This window comes from Gorilla gorilla, chromosome 3 (assembly GCF_029281585.2).
Source record: "Gorilla gorilla gorilla isolate KB3781 chromosome 3, NHGRI_mGorGor1-v2.1_pri, whole genome shotgun sequence".
Lineage (NCBI taxonomy): Eukaryota > Metazoa > Chordata > Mammalia > Primates > Hominidae > Gorilla > Gorilla gorilla.
The window spans coordinates 47,215,682-47,233,415 of record NC_073227.2 but is presented as its reverse complement, the minus strand read 5'-3'; the positions used below and the strand labels follow the sequence as shown (position 1 = coordinate 47,233,415).

The window sequence follows — 17,734 nt, the reverse complement described above, 5'->3', positions numbered from 1 at the left end:
GCTTGAACCTAGGAGGTGGAGGTTGCACTGAGCTGAGATCGCACCACTGCACTCCAGCCTGGATAAAAAGAGCAAAACTCTGTCTCAAAAAAAAAAAAAAAAACAAACAAGCCTACAACTTCAAGAGGTCTGCTAACCACATCTCATAGAGTAAAAATTTTAAAAATAATATATGAATTAATACTTCTGTTCTGCAAGGTACCCCTAATGTTTTTGCTATCACAAGAATGAAAAGAGCAATACCAATTGTAACAGAAAGCTGTCCTCATTTGCTGTAATGCCAGGTAGTCAGTAGCAATTAAAACAACTTTTCGGGACTAAAAGACCTAGCTCTACCTTGGCTTAAAATACAGTCAATGGACCTAATTTATTTATCACTATTTTAGTCATCCAAGAAAAGTAAATTATACATTCCACAAAATTACCCAAATGATTTGCACATGGATTTGATTAGAATTCTTACCATGCTTTCAGCAGCAGAGGTTCGGTCATCCATCTTCATCAAGAAAAACTGCATGTTGCTAGGCTCTGATCTCACTTGTGTCTAAAGGAGTAAAAACATCATCACTATGAACAAACCCAATATTTAAATTCATTCTGAATATTAATAGAATGGATAACTTGCTTTCATTCCTGACTAATGTTGGACTAAGAACCTGAAAATCCTACTGTCACAAATATCTAGAAATTCTAGATGAAACAGAAAATATATCTTATTAAATAGATAAATAAGCTTGAAAGAAGAAAAGGGAAATTTACAGGGACCATCAGCAAAGATCACACTAAAACCAGAGTGTGTGCAGAAACTGATGCTGCAGCTATCCAGAGCAGCTAGCTATGGGAGATAATAAGGAAATCCATTTGTTTTGGCCTGAGTGTTGAGTCAGACAAAACAAAGTTCATTTCAATAATTTAATTAAAGGATGGGTGGGGTGGCTCATATCTGTAATCTCAGTGCTTTGGGAGGCTGAGATGGGAGGATCGCTTGAGCCCAGGAGTTTGAGGCTGCAGTGAGCTATGATCATGCCACTGCACTTCAGAGCAAGACCCTGTCTCAAAAAAAAAAAAAAAAAAAAAAGAAAGAAAGAAAAAGAAAAAGGAAAAAGGATTTAATTAAAGACCTCCCTTCCTATTCTCATTATAGTCTGAGGTTCAAATGTGTATGTTAGGTCGTTTGGTAGCTCCCAAGATGAGAAATTAACATAAAATATGGAAGGATCCAGGCTCATACTATCCCTGCAGTTTTGGAAAAAACTAACCCAGAACCTCTACCAAGGTTTTAAAAAATTTCCACACATAAACTTTGCTAAAGATGAGCTCATAATTCAAAATTACAAAACTCGTAAAGAAACAATGCATCAAGAGAAGGAGTTAGCAGATATAAAAATAATAGAATTATCAGAGAGAGAAATTCTAAAATAAATATTTTAAAAATGACTAAAGCTGTAAAAGAACTCATAAATATGAGAAAAGAATTTTTTAAGTTCAGGCAGTTTTTTTTTAAGTGCATATGTACTTTTGTATTATAGGAGGTGTATCTGAAGGGTAGAACCCTAGAAATGGTATTGTTAGGTCAAAAAGTACATACAGATGTAGTTTTGTTAGCTATTTCCAAATTTTCCTCCAGAAGGGACATACTAATTTTATCTACAGTTTCACCAACAGAATATGTTGTCATATTTTATATAATTTTGCCACCCTGATAGGTGAAAAATGGTATTTCAGTGTGGCTTTAATTTGTAGTTATTTAATTATGAGTAACTTTGAAATTTTTTTCATGTGTATGAGAGCCATTTTTATACATTTTTATGTGAACTGTCTATTCATGTATTTCAAGTGGATTTTTAAAAGAACTACAAAGTACTTTCTAAAAATGAGGAGTCATTAAAATAAAAAAACTCAATGTATAGACAGATGATTAGACAAATTTGAAGAAAGAATATGTGAACTAATATGAGGAAATCATCCAAAAGGTTGCAGAGTGATAAAAAGATAAAACTATGAAGAGGAGAGATTAAGAGACATAAGAAGGTCCAACAGCTATCTAACAGACACTCCCGAAAAACAGAATAGAAAGGGCAAGAAGTAATATTCAAAGAGATAATGACTACGAATTTTCCTGAATTGACAAAGGATAACAATCTTCAGATTCAGGAAGCAAGACAAATCCTGAGCAGGATAAATAAAAATAAATCCATACAAGTAACACCATAGTGATCTTCAGAACGCCAAAGTTAAAACAATTAAGGAAAAACACAAAACAAAGCAACACTTATAATGTATATTTTGCTTACTACATGACAGCTTAAGTAGTATGTCTAATTTTGGAAGCAGACTTCTTAAGGATTAGAAATGAAAAACAGTTATCTTGTATGTAAATAATGGCTGAATTGTAGTGACTTCCTGGGATGCTATACGGAAAAAATATTCTAAGGCCATATTTTGATTCAGTGGAGGGAAAAAAAATCCACTATCTATCGGTAATGTCTGATATGGACACAAGAGAGGGGAGTTGTAGCATTTATACCATATCTACCATTCTATTTCTAAAGGGCATTGAAAATAGAATGATTAAAACAAATACAGGAATCGACTTTCTTCTTCAGCCCTATTTTCTAAAAATGCCCAATCAAAACCTATATCTTCAGTTAGTTCAGGCTTGAACAACCCAGGAACAAGCTGTAGTTTTTCCTTGCTGTTCTGCTTGTACTGAATGAGTAAATGTTTTGCACTATCTACTAAAATAAGTTTTAGCAAGGTACATAGTCATCTAGCTGGACTAAAATTGCAGCTTTCCTGGGAGCAGGTAGATTTGGCCACATGACTAGGTTCTAGTCATATGATATGAAGGGAAATAATAAATGCATCTTGCAGATCAAGTCCTTTACAAATTTCTTACACTCTATTTCTTCTCTTTGTCCTTTCCCTGGAGCCGAAATGCAGATGTGATCCTGGTACACTAGCTTCAATCATGCAGATGAGGGTACAATACGCTAGAAAATGGCAGAGCAATAAGATGGAAGGAACCTGAGACTCGGTACAATTTAGTGAAGCAGAGGTACGTAGGTGACTTTGTCTCTCTGTTACATGAGAAAAAGAGAGAGGAAACCCCCGACCCCAACCCATACTATCATATTCTTCCGGCCCCTGAAGTTTTAGGACTCTCTGTCCCAACAGTTTAGTCTATACCCTGACTGATTCAGATAGCCTTCTATCTTTGAGAGACTCACAATCAAACTTTCATTGATCTCCTCTATCTCCCAAATGTTGTAGGACAGGTAATTTGTACCACAAAATGTGACAATTAATCAATAAGGCCATGTATATGTTTTATAATATTAGTAATGTCTTCTTAAGAGTGGGGCCCTATGATCAGCAGCCTCTAAGATGGCCCACAATGATCCCCACTTTCTGGTTTTATGCCTGTGTGGTCCCCATCCCTGCCCTACTTTTTGTGGGCTATACCTTGTAGTTCACTTCTAAAGAACAAAATATGGCAAAAGTGATTCTGTGATTAGGTTACAAAGAGATGCAGCTTCAGTCTTCAATGGCTGCTCTCACTCTCTCGCCAGCTGCTGTGTTGTGAGGCACTCTATGGAGAGATCCATGTGGCAAGGAAGTGAGGAAGGCTTCCAGTGAATAGCTAGAGAGAAACTGAAGCCCTGAATCTAACAATCTGTAAGGAACTGAACCCTGTCAACACCCATATAAGTGAGCTTGGAGGCAGATTTTTCTCCCTATTGAGCCTTCACATGAAACTGCAGCCCTGTCTGACAACACGATTGCAGGCTTGTAGAGACTTTAAGGCAGAGACACCCAGATAAGCTGCATCTAAATTCCTCATCCACAAACCCATGAAATAGTAAGTGTTGTTTTAAGCTTCTACATTTTGATTAATGGTTAATTTGTTATGCAGCAATAGATTGGCTAATACAGAGCCATATTTCATATTCTTTCTATAGTATATAGCACAGTGCCATGTGCCTAGCAGGTATTCAAAGAATGTGTTAGTCAATATTGCTCTAGCAATACTAAATCATAAGCAGTAGTCCAAAGTGAAATTTCCCATTGGTCACATTATGTAGCTACTGGTGATACAAATTCCCATAAGGTGGGAGCCTCTGAAAGAGCTAATCAATCTTGAGAAATGTGAATAGTAGAAACATTTAATCTTAAAATTAAATTCCATTAGGATTAGTTTAGAAGCAATTTATCAGTTAAAGGTATGGGCTTTAGAATTAGGCAGATTTGACTCTGAGTTCAAGATCTACCAGTTATTAACATTTGTATTATAAATACACATATATAAAATAAGAGTTATTTCACAAATACACTGTCTGACTAGAACCACAGAGCTGATAATCCATGTTAATACCAAAGGGAAATATACAAAGGAGGATATTTGGATAACATATTCATATCAAAGAAAAATGTTCTGACACATAAACAGAAAGGTTTTTGAAGTTATTGTGTATACACACACACACATATATACCTCACATATAGATTTTTAAAAATTGTATAGATTAGTTTGATAGACAAACTATTTATTTGGGGGGAAAGCTTGAATATATCAGACCAAAGAGACGTTACTGTATTACCTGTCTTATCGTGTCACCTTCCTGATTACTAACTGTAATCATTTTATCTTCACCACCTAAAGCAAGCAGATTTTCTGCATTCCAACATCCACAAGTGATTCTCTTAGTATGTTTTCCTGAAAAAGAGATTATTTTTATACAGACATATGGATTTCTCAAAGAAAAAAATCTGTGATGCCAATCTGAATATACCAAGAAATTAAACAGACAAGAATTTAGAATTTCATCAAAGCAGTTAATGTCTAAGCAACCTTATTTAAAACAGTTTATTACCAAGGTATAAAATAATGGCATATAAAGGCATTACTGTTTTCCAAATTTTTATCTGGATACAAGCCCTAATGTAAAAAGATATTCTGCTCCTTGACAAGATTTCTTTGTTTATCATATAACCAAACCTGCAAAGATAATGTCTTTTTTTCTTTTTTGAGACAGATTCTGGCTCTGTCATCCAGGCTAGAGTGCAGTGGTGTGATCTCAGCTCACTGCAACCTCTGCTTCCCAGGCTCAAGCCATCCTCCCAACTCAGGTCCCAAGTAGCTGGGACTATAGGCACATGCCACCACACCCAGCTAATTCTTTTTTTTTTTTTTTTTTTTTTTGAGACAGAGTCTCACTCTCTTGCCCAGGCTGGAGTACAGTGGCGTGATCTTGGCTCATTGCAACCTTTGCCTCCCAGGTTCAAGCAATTCTTCCGCCTCAGCCTCCCAAGTAGCTGGGACTACAGGCGAGCCACCACACCCAACTAATTTTTATATTTTTAGTAGAGACAGGGTTTCACCATGTTGGCTAGGCTGGTCTTGAACTCCTGACCTCAGGTGATCCACCTGCCTTGGCCTCCCAAAGTGGTGGGATTACAGGCGTGAGCCACCGCACCTGGCCATTTTTGTATTTTTTGTAGAGATGTGGTTTCACTTTGTTGCTCAAGTTGGTCTCCAACTCCTGAGCTCAAGTGATGCACCCGTCTTGGCCTCCCAGAGTCCTGGGATTACAGGCGCGAGTCATTGTGCCTGGCTCCAAAGTTAATGTCTTTTTTTTTTTTTTTGAGACGGAGTCTCGCTCTGTCGCCCAGGCTGAAGTGCAGCGGCGCGATCTTGGCTCACTGCAAGCTCCACCGCCTGGGTTCATGCCATTCTCCTGCCTCAGCCTCCCCAGTAGCGGGGACTACAGGCGTCCGCCACCATGCCTGGCTAATTTTTTTTTGTATTTTTAGTAGAGACGGGGTTTCACCATGTTAGCCAGGATAGTCTCGATCTCCTGACCTCGTGATCCGCCCGCCTCGGCCTCCCAGGGTGCTGGGATTACAGGCGTGAGCCACCACTCCCGGCCGTTAATGTCTTAAGAGAAGTAAATTCCAGAGCAGTGAAGTTAACTTTACTTATATTCAGCTTCATGGTGTGGTATACCTTTGACATAAGCAGATTTAACATTCGCAGTTTAACTGTTCAGGTATAACTAAAAGAGGCCAGGCACAGTGGCTCATGCCTATAATCCCAGCACTTTGGGAAGCTGAGGTGGGAGGATTGCATGAGCCCAGGAGTTCAAGACCAGCCTAGGCAACATAGTGAGACTTCATCTCTACAAAAATTAAAGAAAAAAAATTAGCCAAGTCTGGTGCACACACCTGTAGTCCCAGCTACTCGGGAAGCTGAGGTGGGAGGATCCCTTGAGCCTGGGAGATTGAGGCTGCAGTGCGCCGTAATCCCACCACTGCACTCTGGCCTGGGTGACAGAGCAAGACCTTATCTCTCAGAAAAACAAAAACAGTAACAACTAAAAGATATATAATAATTTATGATAATACTGATGTACCTGTTTGAATGCACCTCAGTAAGACTTGTGTTAAGAACTGTGTAACTATGCTAATGAGTAATATCAGATAGCCACTAACTACTGGGAAGCTTTTTCATTGAGCTTTCCAGTCAGTGCAAAAACTATATATTTTTTTTTTTCAGGGAAATTACACGCTTGACACTATGGGCATTTCTGAAGGTCTTGGGATAGATAAATCCTCAAGAGTCCCAAGGGTAATTCTACTAATGAGAAGAATAGTTAAGTGTATAGATTCTGGAGCCAGACTGCCTAGCTTTGAATCTTAGCTCCACTACCTACTGAAAAAACCTTGCGTAAGTTACTTAACCTTTTCTTTTCTTTTTCTTTCTTTTTTTTTTTTTTTGAGATAGAGTCTTGCTCTGTTTCCCAGGCTGGAGTGCAGTGGTGTAATCTTCTCAGCTCACTGCAGCTTCTGCCTCCTGGGTTCAAGCAATTCTCCTGCCTCAGCCTCCCAAGTAGCTGGGATTACAGGAGCCCACTACCACACCTGGTTAATTTTTTTGTATTTTTTGTAGAGACGGGGTTTCACCACGTTGGCCAGGCTGGTTTCAAACTCCTGACCTCAAGTGACCCGCCTGCCTCGGCCTTCCAAAATGCTGGAATTACAGGGATGAGCCACCATGCCCAGCCAACCTTTCTATTCCTTACTCACTTCATCCATAAATTGGGAATAATAGTAGGACCTCTCATAGGGTTGAGGATCAATTGAATTAAAGCACTGACCAAAGTGCAAGGTACATATGAAATGCTATCACAGTGTCAGCTATTTTAGCTGTTACTGAGAGCAGAGACCACATTCATTTTATTCTTCGTACCCTCATAGAATCTAATACAGTACCTATGCAGAAAGCAGGTATTAAATGAATGGTTTAAGTGAGTAGACCCCGAGGCAGGGGTTTGCCTAGTGTGTTAGAGGCTCAGCAAGGACAATGTGGTTGGAGCAGACAAATGAGGAGGGAAGAACATGAGATGAGGTCAGAGAGGTTGTGAAGGCCAGATTATGGAAAATTTGTTCTGGCCATTTTAAGGCCTTTTGCTTTTATTCTGGGTGAGACAGAAACCATTGAAGAGTTCTGAGCAGAGGGCTCATTCTGGCCTCTGGGTTGAGAAGATTCTAGAGTGGGGCAAGAGTTGAAATGGAGAGGCCAGTAAAGAGGAGACTGCAGAAATTAAGGTAGAAAATGTCTGAGACCACACCATGGTGGCAGCAGTAGAGATGGTGAGACCGGCTGGATTCTGGAGATATTTGGAGGTTGAGTCTGTAAGATTTTCTGACAAATTAGTTATGGAGAGTATGAGAAAGAAAAGAGTCAAGGATGGCCCTAAACATTGGCCTAATGATTTGGAAGAATGGAATGTCAACAATGGTGGAAGGAAAAGCTGTGAGTCAAGAAGGTTTTGGAGATACTAAATTTGAAGTGTATACTAGACACCTCACTGAAGATGTTGAGTAAGCGTTGGAGGTATGAGTCTACACTGTGGAAAAGATATAAATTTGGGAGTTTTCAGGATATAGACAGTATGTCATATCAGGAGACCAGAACACAAAAGTGAAGGAAATATTCAGAGAAGAGACTGGGGCTACAGAGATTTTGCTGATCATAGATTAAGGGACTTGGGTGTTAAATGGAACTGGGTGTCCAAAGAAATAGGCATTAGGAAGGGGAAAAGACTATACAATGACAAGTAGGAAGATGCCAAAGACATCTTTCTATACCCAAGAAAGGGAGAAGAAAATCTCTTCTTCCTCCTCCTCCTTATATACCTCAAAGCCCTTTTGCTTCCAGTGCTCAGAAATCAAGTTAGTCTTAACACCAATAATAACAGTTAATAGACAAACTAATTTAAAGTTGATATTTGTAACTTAAAAAAATTTAGTTTAACTTTTCAAATAGTTCAATGACATTAATGTTTAGCTATAGCACCCAAAATTAATGTTAACATTAAAGAGATACATATATGTAAAAATAATTTGAAATGATCGTCTTGAATGGAAGGGCACTTTCTCAAGTATCTGTGGGTGCCATGATCTCCAGAGTGTAATTCCTTTATTAGCAGTAAGTCATACTTTTCCTGGCCACCTGGATGCAATTAAGCCCACTAGGTTCTACCATTCATCACAATGATGTTACAATAATTGACAAGAATAGATGTTTCTTCTTGGCTATTCAGAGGGCAGACGCCAAGTGACCAGAGGTTGGGGGAATCAAAGAGCCAAAACAAGAAGGTCAAACAAGGAGGGACATAAAAACACCCTCTGGCTGCATATCCTGAGGCAAATGGAACTCACAGTCCACATCTAGATTTAACTAGGATTTGGAGAAGGTGAGGGGTCAGAATTAGAAATCTTGCTTCTATCCAAGCAGTAAATGTGTTTTTTTTGTTTTTTTTTTTGAGATGAAGTCTCACTCTGTCACCCAGGCTGCAGTGCAGTGGCGCGATCTCTGCTCACTGCAACATCCACCCTCCGAGTTCAAGTGATTCTCCTGCCTCAGCCTCCCGAGTAGCTGGGATTACAGGTGGCTGCCACCGCGCCCGGCTAATTTTTTGTATTTTTAGTAGAGACGGAGTTTCACTATCTTGGCCAGGCTGGTCTTGAACTCCTGACCTCGTGATCCACCCACCTTGGCCTCCCAAAGTGCTGGGATTACAGGCGTGAGCCACCACGGACCCAAGCAGTAAATGTTTTAATCTACCTACTATGTGGACTAAAATGACCACATATTATAATGCAACTAAATTAACTAAAATTAATAACAAAAATAGCACATATTATCAAAATGTGTTCATATGTGTATGAGCTATTCCTCGTCCAGAGGTACAGTCTGGGTGGGAAAGGACAAATGGAAGCCATGCTGTTAATGTCCTGATGCGAAAGGCACAGCCTGACTTTAACTCAATCTATTCTATGTACCCTGGCAAGTTCTTAGTAAGCAGTGAAGAGGGATCTTCATGTTTAGCTAAATGTAAGACTTGCAGGGGACATGGGGAGCGGGTTTGTACTGCAAAATTTCCCTTGCAAGATCAGGGAAACCTGAGGCGGCAGAATTTACATTGAGGTAGAGCATCTCAAATATTTAGCAGTGTTTCCAGCTATCACCTACCAAGGACAGGAATCTTTCGAGATGTCTGATGATTATAAATAAGCAAATTTCCTTTAACAGTTCCAACAGCCAGGAAACTTCCAACTTTTGACCAAAGAAGGAAAGACATTTGATCCCTGTAACATTAAGATATAAATTACTAAACAATTCACGATCATAACCTCTAAACAGTCCTTTAAAAAAGTACTCCTTGGATAATTTTAACATCTACTTAGAAGCCAAAGTACAAAATACAACTTAATGCTTTAGGACAAAGACTAAATGCTAAAGATATTTTGGAGATGCTACAGAATGATTTTAGGGTCAGTTAGACTCAAAATACAAAAGTATAATGAATGTAGACTTCAGTTATGATGGAACCTCAAAATTCATGAGATGACCTATGATGAGATATTTATTAATTTGTCTATTAATGATAGTTTCAGCTCTAAATGTGATTACAAAAATATTAATGGATGGTGAAACCTCATACTTAAAAAAAGTGGCACCCAATAACATATTAAATGGTAAAAATCATTGGGAATTCGTGACTTTAAAAATGATATATCTTTTCCAGCTCCGTCACTATTAAGAGTAGCTCAAAAGCAGGTAGAAAACACTTTTGCCCACCACCAGTTCTGACATGCATTCTACAATTCATGAGGTTGAAGTGTTATACAATTCCCTACTAAGGGGAAGCAGAACTTCTTGGAGAGTACCTCTTTCCATATATTGAGAAAAGAAATCACAATGAGTCAAGAACAGTGGTTCTCAAAATTTGAAATCAGAACCAGCAGCATCATCTGGGAACTTGTGAGAAATGCCAGTTCTCAGATCCCAGCCCAGACATACTGACCGAGCAACTCTGAAAGTGGCACCCAGCTACCTGTGTTTTCATAAGCCCTCCAGGGGATTCTGATGCAGCTAAACTTTGAGCACCACTGACAGACCATGGTATGGTTTTCAGAAAGCAGCACTGCTTCCAAGAATGTTGAGGGCAGTGATAAAAGGACAAAAGAGTAAGTTTAAAGAGGTTTCCTCTGGCTAAATTAGGAGAATTTGAGGATTAAAAATTACATACTTATTTGATACAAGTTGAGTTTGTGAAAGGTCGTAAAATCACGATGTTACTTGGAAGAGAAAAAATAATTTAAAGTATGTGGAAAAATTAGTTGTAATAATAGAAGCATATAATAAAATGCTTAGTTAAAAAATTAATTTTAGGCTGGGCATGGTGACTCACGCCTGTAACCCCAGCACTTTGGGAGGCCGAGGTGGACAGATCACAAGATCAGGAGTACGAGACCAGCCTGGCCATTATGGTGAACCCGTCTCTACTAAAAATACAAAAATTAGCTGGGTGAGGTGGCATGCACCTGTAGTCCAGCTACTCAGGAGGCTTAGGCAGAAGAATCACTTGAACCCGGGAGGCGGAGGTTGCAGTGAGCCAAGATTGTGCCACTGCACTCCAACCTGGGCGACACAGTGAGACTCTGTCTCAAAAAAAAAAAAAAAAGAAAAGAAAAAAAATTAATTTTAGCAAGTAAGGGAGTAGTAACATACCAGGCTGCTAGGTTCTTCTATTAAGTATCTATTTTACAAAAGATAAATATGCATTTTAATCTTTTTTTCCTTTTTTAAAATAGATGCCGTAGCTGCAATAATGTGCCTCTCAGATTTCCCTCTGTTTGCAGAAAGTGTAACTGCCCATGAGCCCCAGCTGCTAGGCTTTGGAATCCATCACCTCAATGAGCTGGGCTGTGCTTTCTCATGGGCTGCTCCCAGACAATGACTGAGTGAGGGAGGGATAACTGCTGGGCCCATTCCTGGGCAGAACTCCTTTGACAGGTAACTTTTGCCCAAAGACTCCCCACAGACCTAGCTGAACTTTCTTAATTAGAACTGTGCTACAATTTAATAGGCTGGGCACGGCAGCTCACGCCTATAATCCCAGCACTTTGGGAGGCTCAGGTGGGCAGATCATCTGAGGTCAGGAGTTCGAGACCAGCCTGGCCAAGATGGTGGAACCCCATCTCTACTAAAAATACAAAATTTAGCTGGGCGTGGTGGTGGGCACCGAGCTACTTGGGAGGCTGAGGCAGGAGAATCGCTTTGACCCGGGAGGTGGAGGTTGCAGTGAGCCAAGATCATGCCACTGCACTCCAGCCTGGGCAAAAGAGGGAGACTCCGTTCCAAAAACAAACAAACAAACAAACAAACAAACAAACAAACAAACAAACAACTGTGCTACAATTTAAGATACTTCTTCCCAACCTTACTTCTTTCCCTCTCTCATTTATAAGGGTCAGGCATGCACTGAGGTCTAACAGCTCTTCCAATCTCTTCTAACCTCTCTATGTTCCCTCATAGGCATTTCCTGTAAGAAATCTCTTACACAGTTAATCCTGTCTTGGAGACTCCTTCAAAGAAAATATGAATAAAAATAATTTTGCATGAGCTAAAAATAGTATCAGAGAAAAGAACTGTATAACAAGATCTGATCAGCAACAGAGATCATATATAATAAGATAAATATAACATTAGTCCATTCAATAGTTTATCAGCACTGACAGTTACTCAACAACCAACTAGAAAGAAAGTGTTAAATAATGTGTTCTAAGAAGATCAAGTAATCAAATGTTCTCAAAAGAAGAGCTAACTGAACAGACTCCATCCCTATTCTCTTAGGATATAAGGCCTGTAGAAACCCTTGCAAATTACAATATGATACTAAAGCATATGTAAATTTCCAATAATGCCATTGGATCAGGACAACATATAACAATTACATGTATCTCTGGCCAAGCAAAATTTAAAGAATATATCATGCTAGGGAAATGTACAGGTTACAAAAAATTGCAACCTATGTATAAGGCATGGGCTTAAAAGAATTTTACTAATACGACAACTCAAGGTCAATTTAGAAAGACACTGAGTAGGATACCTAGTACTCAGGTCCAAATTGCCTTGGGAGAAGCAACCATGTTCTGTGATCCATCCAAGAATGAACTGGTTGATGAAGCAGATGTTACATATAGGGTTTTCTCTGGAAAGAAATGGCTATATCCCAGTTACATAATTAAATGACTACTTCTGTTAGGCCTAGGCAGGAGCAGAGTAAATACTGCTATAATTCTAAAAGAGTATAAATGCATACATAGCAAAAATAAATGAATTCAGCTCATTGAATTAATATATTTTTAGTTAAGTGGCACCACAGTAAGTTTTGTGATAATTACATTTGGATAGGTTTTGGGTAATATTTCAGGTGTTTGAAGTGCTCAAAAGACTCACTTCAGATAAATTTTATAAAACCTAAATTGCTTAAAAGCATTTATTTACTAAGGAATAACAACCCAGAGGAAGCAAGGTGGCCATGTACAACAGGACCTTCTTAAATAAAAATACTTAAGAAAAATTGATATTCCAAGTTTTGTTTAATAACTAGCTAGTGTAACAGATTGACCTTTGAATAAAGAACAAACAGTGGGTATGCTTTTGTATATACAAAAGTCCTTTAGACATTAAATATAAACATCAACAGTAAAGCAACCTTAATTTTATTTTAATGACAATTACGATAACATCTACCATTTACTTGGGTCTTAATTTTATGCCTGGCCATGACATATATTTAAACATCACAACAATCCTGAGATGATGTGGAGAAACAGACACTGTAGGAAGACAGAGAGCTGGAGGCAGAGATAGACCAGTTAGAAACACCAGGGGATTAATTATGCACTTTGCTCTGACTGAGAACATGGCCTTACTGTTGCTGAATTTGGCTCAAGAACCAGTACTTGAAGTTTATTAAACTTTCCCTTGAATGGAAGCACAGAGAGTATATAAAGTCTTTCTGAAAAGTGATGTAAACCCAAAGTGTAAGAGGACAGAGCAAGAAATGAAGGTTCTTAGACTCAGGAAGACTTTACATTGGTAGACAGTATCTTCTGCAGCTACTTGCCTCAACAGTCACTTTGGAGGGTCAAAGGCACTGCACTCACTAGGCTGTATCTGATCCTGCGCTACATGACTGCCTTGCTTTCTCTGGGTTCAGTTATTCCTTAGTAAATAACTTGAAAACTTATAGTCTGGTCTCATAGCATGTATATGATCTCTTCCTCCCCACATGAGGGGTACATGAAGCCATGAAGCATGTTATACCCATGTCATACAGATGAAGAAATTGAGGCTTGGAGAGGGGTTAAGCAATTTGTCCAAGGTCAAAATGGCAAAGTTTTAGTTGGAAATGCTGACAAGTTTTTCTTTTCCATATTGGAAACTGGTTTCTATTTTAGCAGATATCTGTCATTTATTGTGTCTGCCCAAGATTTTTTTCCATTTGGGAACTGCCCTGCCCTTTGCTCTTCCTTTCACTTGGTGGGAGTACCAATCCATGGCCCTGCCTACTCCACTCAGAGACCTGCTGAGGAACTGAATGGGCTCTGGTGATGTCAAGGCACATGCTCTTTTCTCTGGCATGACTTGCTGTGAAGAATGATACATACTGATAGCTACCAGTAGTCGTGGGTGAGAATCTGATTTAGAATGAAGTCAATATAGAGAAAAGAGGAGCTGAGAGATGGAGAAAAAGTCTTGATTGCACCATTATAACTCCTAGATCCAGCCATGCCTATGGTCAAGCCCATCTCTGGATTTTCCCATATATATTTTGTCTCATCTCTGCACTTCTTAGTCTGTTCCACTGAAAGCAACTTTTTAAGAAGCTATTTATATTTCACAGTTGTAACAATTTCATTCTAATTGGGTAACAATAATAAAAATAATCCTTTTCTAAGAAAATAACTCATTGAGGAATCTTTAAAATGAAAGTAGTAAAGAATTGTTAGCACCAAACCTACAAATATTCATGTTTCTAAGTGAAGCTTTAAAAAATTAAAAAGTTATCTTACCTCATGCCATTGTCTAACTGGCTGGTCTTATTTGTGTTGGCATCCCAAAGATAAATGCAGCTAGATTTCTCAGCAATCACTGCTAGGACATCTCCATCTTTATCCCAATCCATGGCAACACAGTTACTTTTAAAAAAGAGAGCAAAATACCACTATTCAGTTTTTTAAAGTAAAATTACTATTTGTGATTTTTGTCTACAACAAGATTATTCAATCTATTTTGAACAGATAATACACTCTCTAAAGTGAGAAATACAACTCATTATTCACTGCATGGGTAATGTTAACTTCAATTTTTTGCTGTGGTTGAGGGGATGGTAAAATTTAAAATTTTACTTTTAATACCATTTTCATATACTACATTAAATATAATCAGACTTAAGTTAGCAGATTTTCTTCAATCCTATAAAGAACCCTGCCTTTTGATAAAACAAACTCACCACGCACCTTTACAAATGAATCACATCTGGAATCGAGACATAATTTGTATAATCAACTTTTGAAAGATTATTTTAGATTGACAGAGAGGAAAAGAAGGTATTGATAAGAAACAAAGTGGCTGGGTGCAGTGGCTCACACCTGTAATCCCAGCACTTTGGGAGGCCGAGGCAAGCGGATCACATGAGGTCAGGAGTTCGGGACCAGCTTGACCAACATGGAGAAACCCCGTGTCTACTAAAAAATACAAAAATTAGCTGGGCATGGTGGTGCATGTCTGTAATCCCAGCTACTTGGGAGGCTGAGGCAAGAGAATTGCTTGAACCTGGGAGGCAGAGGTTGCAGTAAGCCAAGATCGCGCCTCTGCACTCCAGCCTGAGCAACATGGCAAGGTCCCATCTCTACCAAAAAAAAAGAAAAAAAAATGAGCAGGGCGTGGTGGCATGCACATGCTACTTAGCTACTCAGGAGGCTGAAGTGGGAAGATTACTTGAGCCCGGGAGGTAAAGGCTGCAGTGAGCCATGTTTGTGTCACTGTACTCCAGCTTGGGAGACACAGAGAGACCCTGTTTCAAAAAAAGAAAAGCAGCAAAGTTATAGCTAGATAAATTGAGTGATTGGGTAGATAGATATAGGATTGTAAAAAAGGGAAAGATAGAATTCTAAAGTGGTGAATAAGAAATGTTATTTTCTTTTCTTTCCTTTTTTTTTTTTGAGACAAGGTCTGGCTCTGCCGCCCAGGCTGGAGTGCAGTGGTGCGATTATACTTGGCTATAACCTCACACTCCTGGGCTCAAATGATTATAGTTCACTATAACCTTGAATTCCAGGGCTTAAGCGATCCTCTGCCTCAGTCTCCTAAAGTACTGGGATTACAGGTGTGAGCCCCTGTGCCTGGTCATTATTTTCATTTTATATCTTGATGGAAAATAACGAGAGTAATTTGATTAAGGTAACAACATAGTTATAAACAGGAAATGGTCTATTTAACACGATTCTTGCTATTATTCCAAAATGTATATTATAAAAAACTTTACAATTTCTTAAATCCTTAATAAAAATATTTACCTTTTCTTTTCTGATGTTATTTTTCATCTTGGTATTACATATATTTTTCATCTTGGTATTAAATAACCAAATGTATATTATAAAAAACTTTACAATTTCTTAAACCCTTAATACAAATATTTACCTTTTCTTCTCTGATGTTATTTTTCATTCTTGGGTATTAAATAACCCATACTTTGATTTATATTTAAGACAGTTGGGAATTACTTCAATTATTTTATTTTTCAAAATGTTGAAATATGTTTTAGGATCTTCATTTTCTAAAGTATATTCAGAGATTTGGGGAGTATGGAAGAGGGAAGCTTTCAAATTATTGACAAAATCATCTGCTAATTAAAGATTGTGTATTTAACAGCATTTTCCTTATCTGGAGATCCTCTGTCAGTCAAATTCCACTATTATGAATACAGCAAAACAATCCAGAAGAAATGAGACCATTATGTAACAGAAATAGATGTCACAGAGATCACACAATAAAGCTCACGCAATTTACTCCAAGACAATTTTCACTGAGTGCCTTCTTTCATTTCACATATAATTATAGCTTCTTTGATCTGTTTGCAGGAATATAGAAACCAGAAGCCACAATTAAGAGAGTTAATGGAAAATGCCAAAATGATAGCATTAGGTGGGTGGGGCAGGGCAGGAGGTAGGAAAGGCTGTTAGAGACCAAGAGAAGTAAAACCTAATTTTCAAAAATGGTCAATAAACTACAGAAAGAAACATGAATTTTAAAAGCACAGCAGCATAAGTCAGTTTAGGTGAGGGGCTCTATACATCTTTTTTTTTTTTTTTTTTTTTTTGAGATGGAGTCTCGTTCTGTCACCCAGGCTAGAGTACAGTAGTGCAATCTCGGCTCACTGCAACCTCCACCTTCTGGGTTCAAGTGATTCTCCTGCCTCAGCCTCCCAAGTAGCTGGGACTACAGGCACATGCCACCACGCCCAGCTATTTTTTTGTATTTTTAGTAGAGACGAGGTTTGACCATGTTAGCCAGGATGGTCTCCATCTCCTGACCTCATGATCCACCTGCCTTGGCCTCCCAAAGTGCTGGGATTACAGGCATGAGCCACCACACACAGCCTTTATACATCTTAATAACCACTGAGACCATCAGTAGAATAACTAATACAGGTAGTGATTACACTGAATCATTAAAAATGCTTCAATTATGCTTAGTATAATGTAGAATGATTTCCTGAAAATGGATAAAGCCTTCACCCTTTACAAAGTTATGTGGAAAGTCACTATTTTCCAACAATTTATTAGAGATGGAAAACTAAAGTAGATACAGGTTTATCTTACCTGCCTATACAAACACTAAGACTTGTTTATAATTTAAAAGAATTGTTTCGTGTGGACTCTAATTCTTTCACACGGTCTGATTTATAATCCTGCCGTAAGGCTTCTCTGTGAGTATATGGGTGTTTATAGATAGAAACTCTAATTCATGCTATATCTCTACATATTTCATAACTACTTATGGCTAAAAAAACAAATCCCTTTGCAAATGGAAGAAGCAAAAGATTCTATTTGATTATAATTTTAAGGCAGTATTTTTTTAATCTTTTAGGCAACAAAACTTGACAGGTTTTTTTAAATCTACTTCTGTACTTACCCAGGTAAGTTAATTTCACTTCTTTTTTGACCATGGCGATCAAAGATTTTCACAATATAATCAGCTCTGAAAGCAATCGAACATAAAGATATGATTTACTTTTTTTTTTTTTTTTTGAGACAGAGTCTCCCTCTGTTGCCCAGGCTGGAGTGCAGTGGTGTGATCTTGGCTCACTGC

At 38.4% G+C, this 17,734-nt stretch overlaps 1 protein-coding gene across 2 annotated transcripts in view; it reads right to left on the bottom strand.

Moving 5' to 3' along the window:
• The window catches only part of WDR19 (WD repeat domain 19), a 103,590-nt gene that overhangs the window by 81,723 nt on the left and 4,133 nt on the right, over positions 1-17,734 (bottom strand). The window contains exons 3-7 of one of the 2 annotated variants that reach the window (XM_019025463.3): positions 17,558-17,623; positions 14,434-14,559; positions 9,539-9,654; positions 4,602-4,717; positions 464-544 (exon numbers count right to left, since the gene is read on the bottom strand). In XM_019025463.3, the coding sequence (XP_018881008.3) occupies positions 464-544; positions 4,602-4,717; positions 9,539-9,654; positions 14,434-14,559; positions 17,558-17,623 (505 nt within the window). Of the gene's footprint in view, positions 1-463; positions 545-4,601; positions 4,718-9,538; positions 9,655-14,433; positions 14,561-17,557; positions 17,624-17,734 lie in introns of those variants that run through there. The other variant, XM_055384806.2, reaches the window with a different exon arrangement.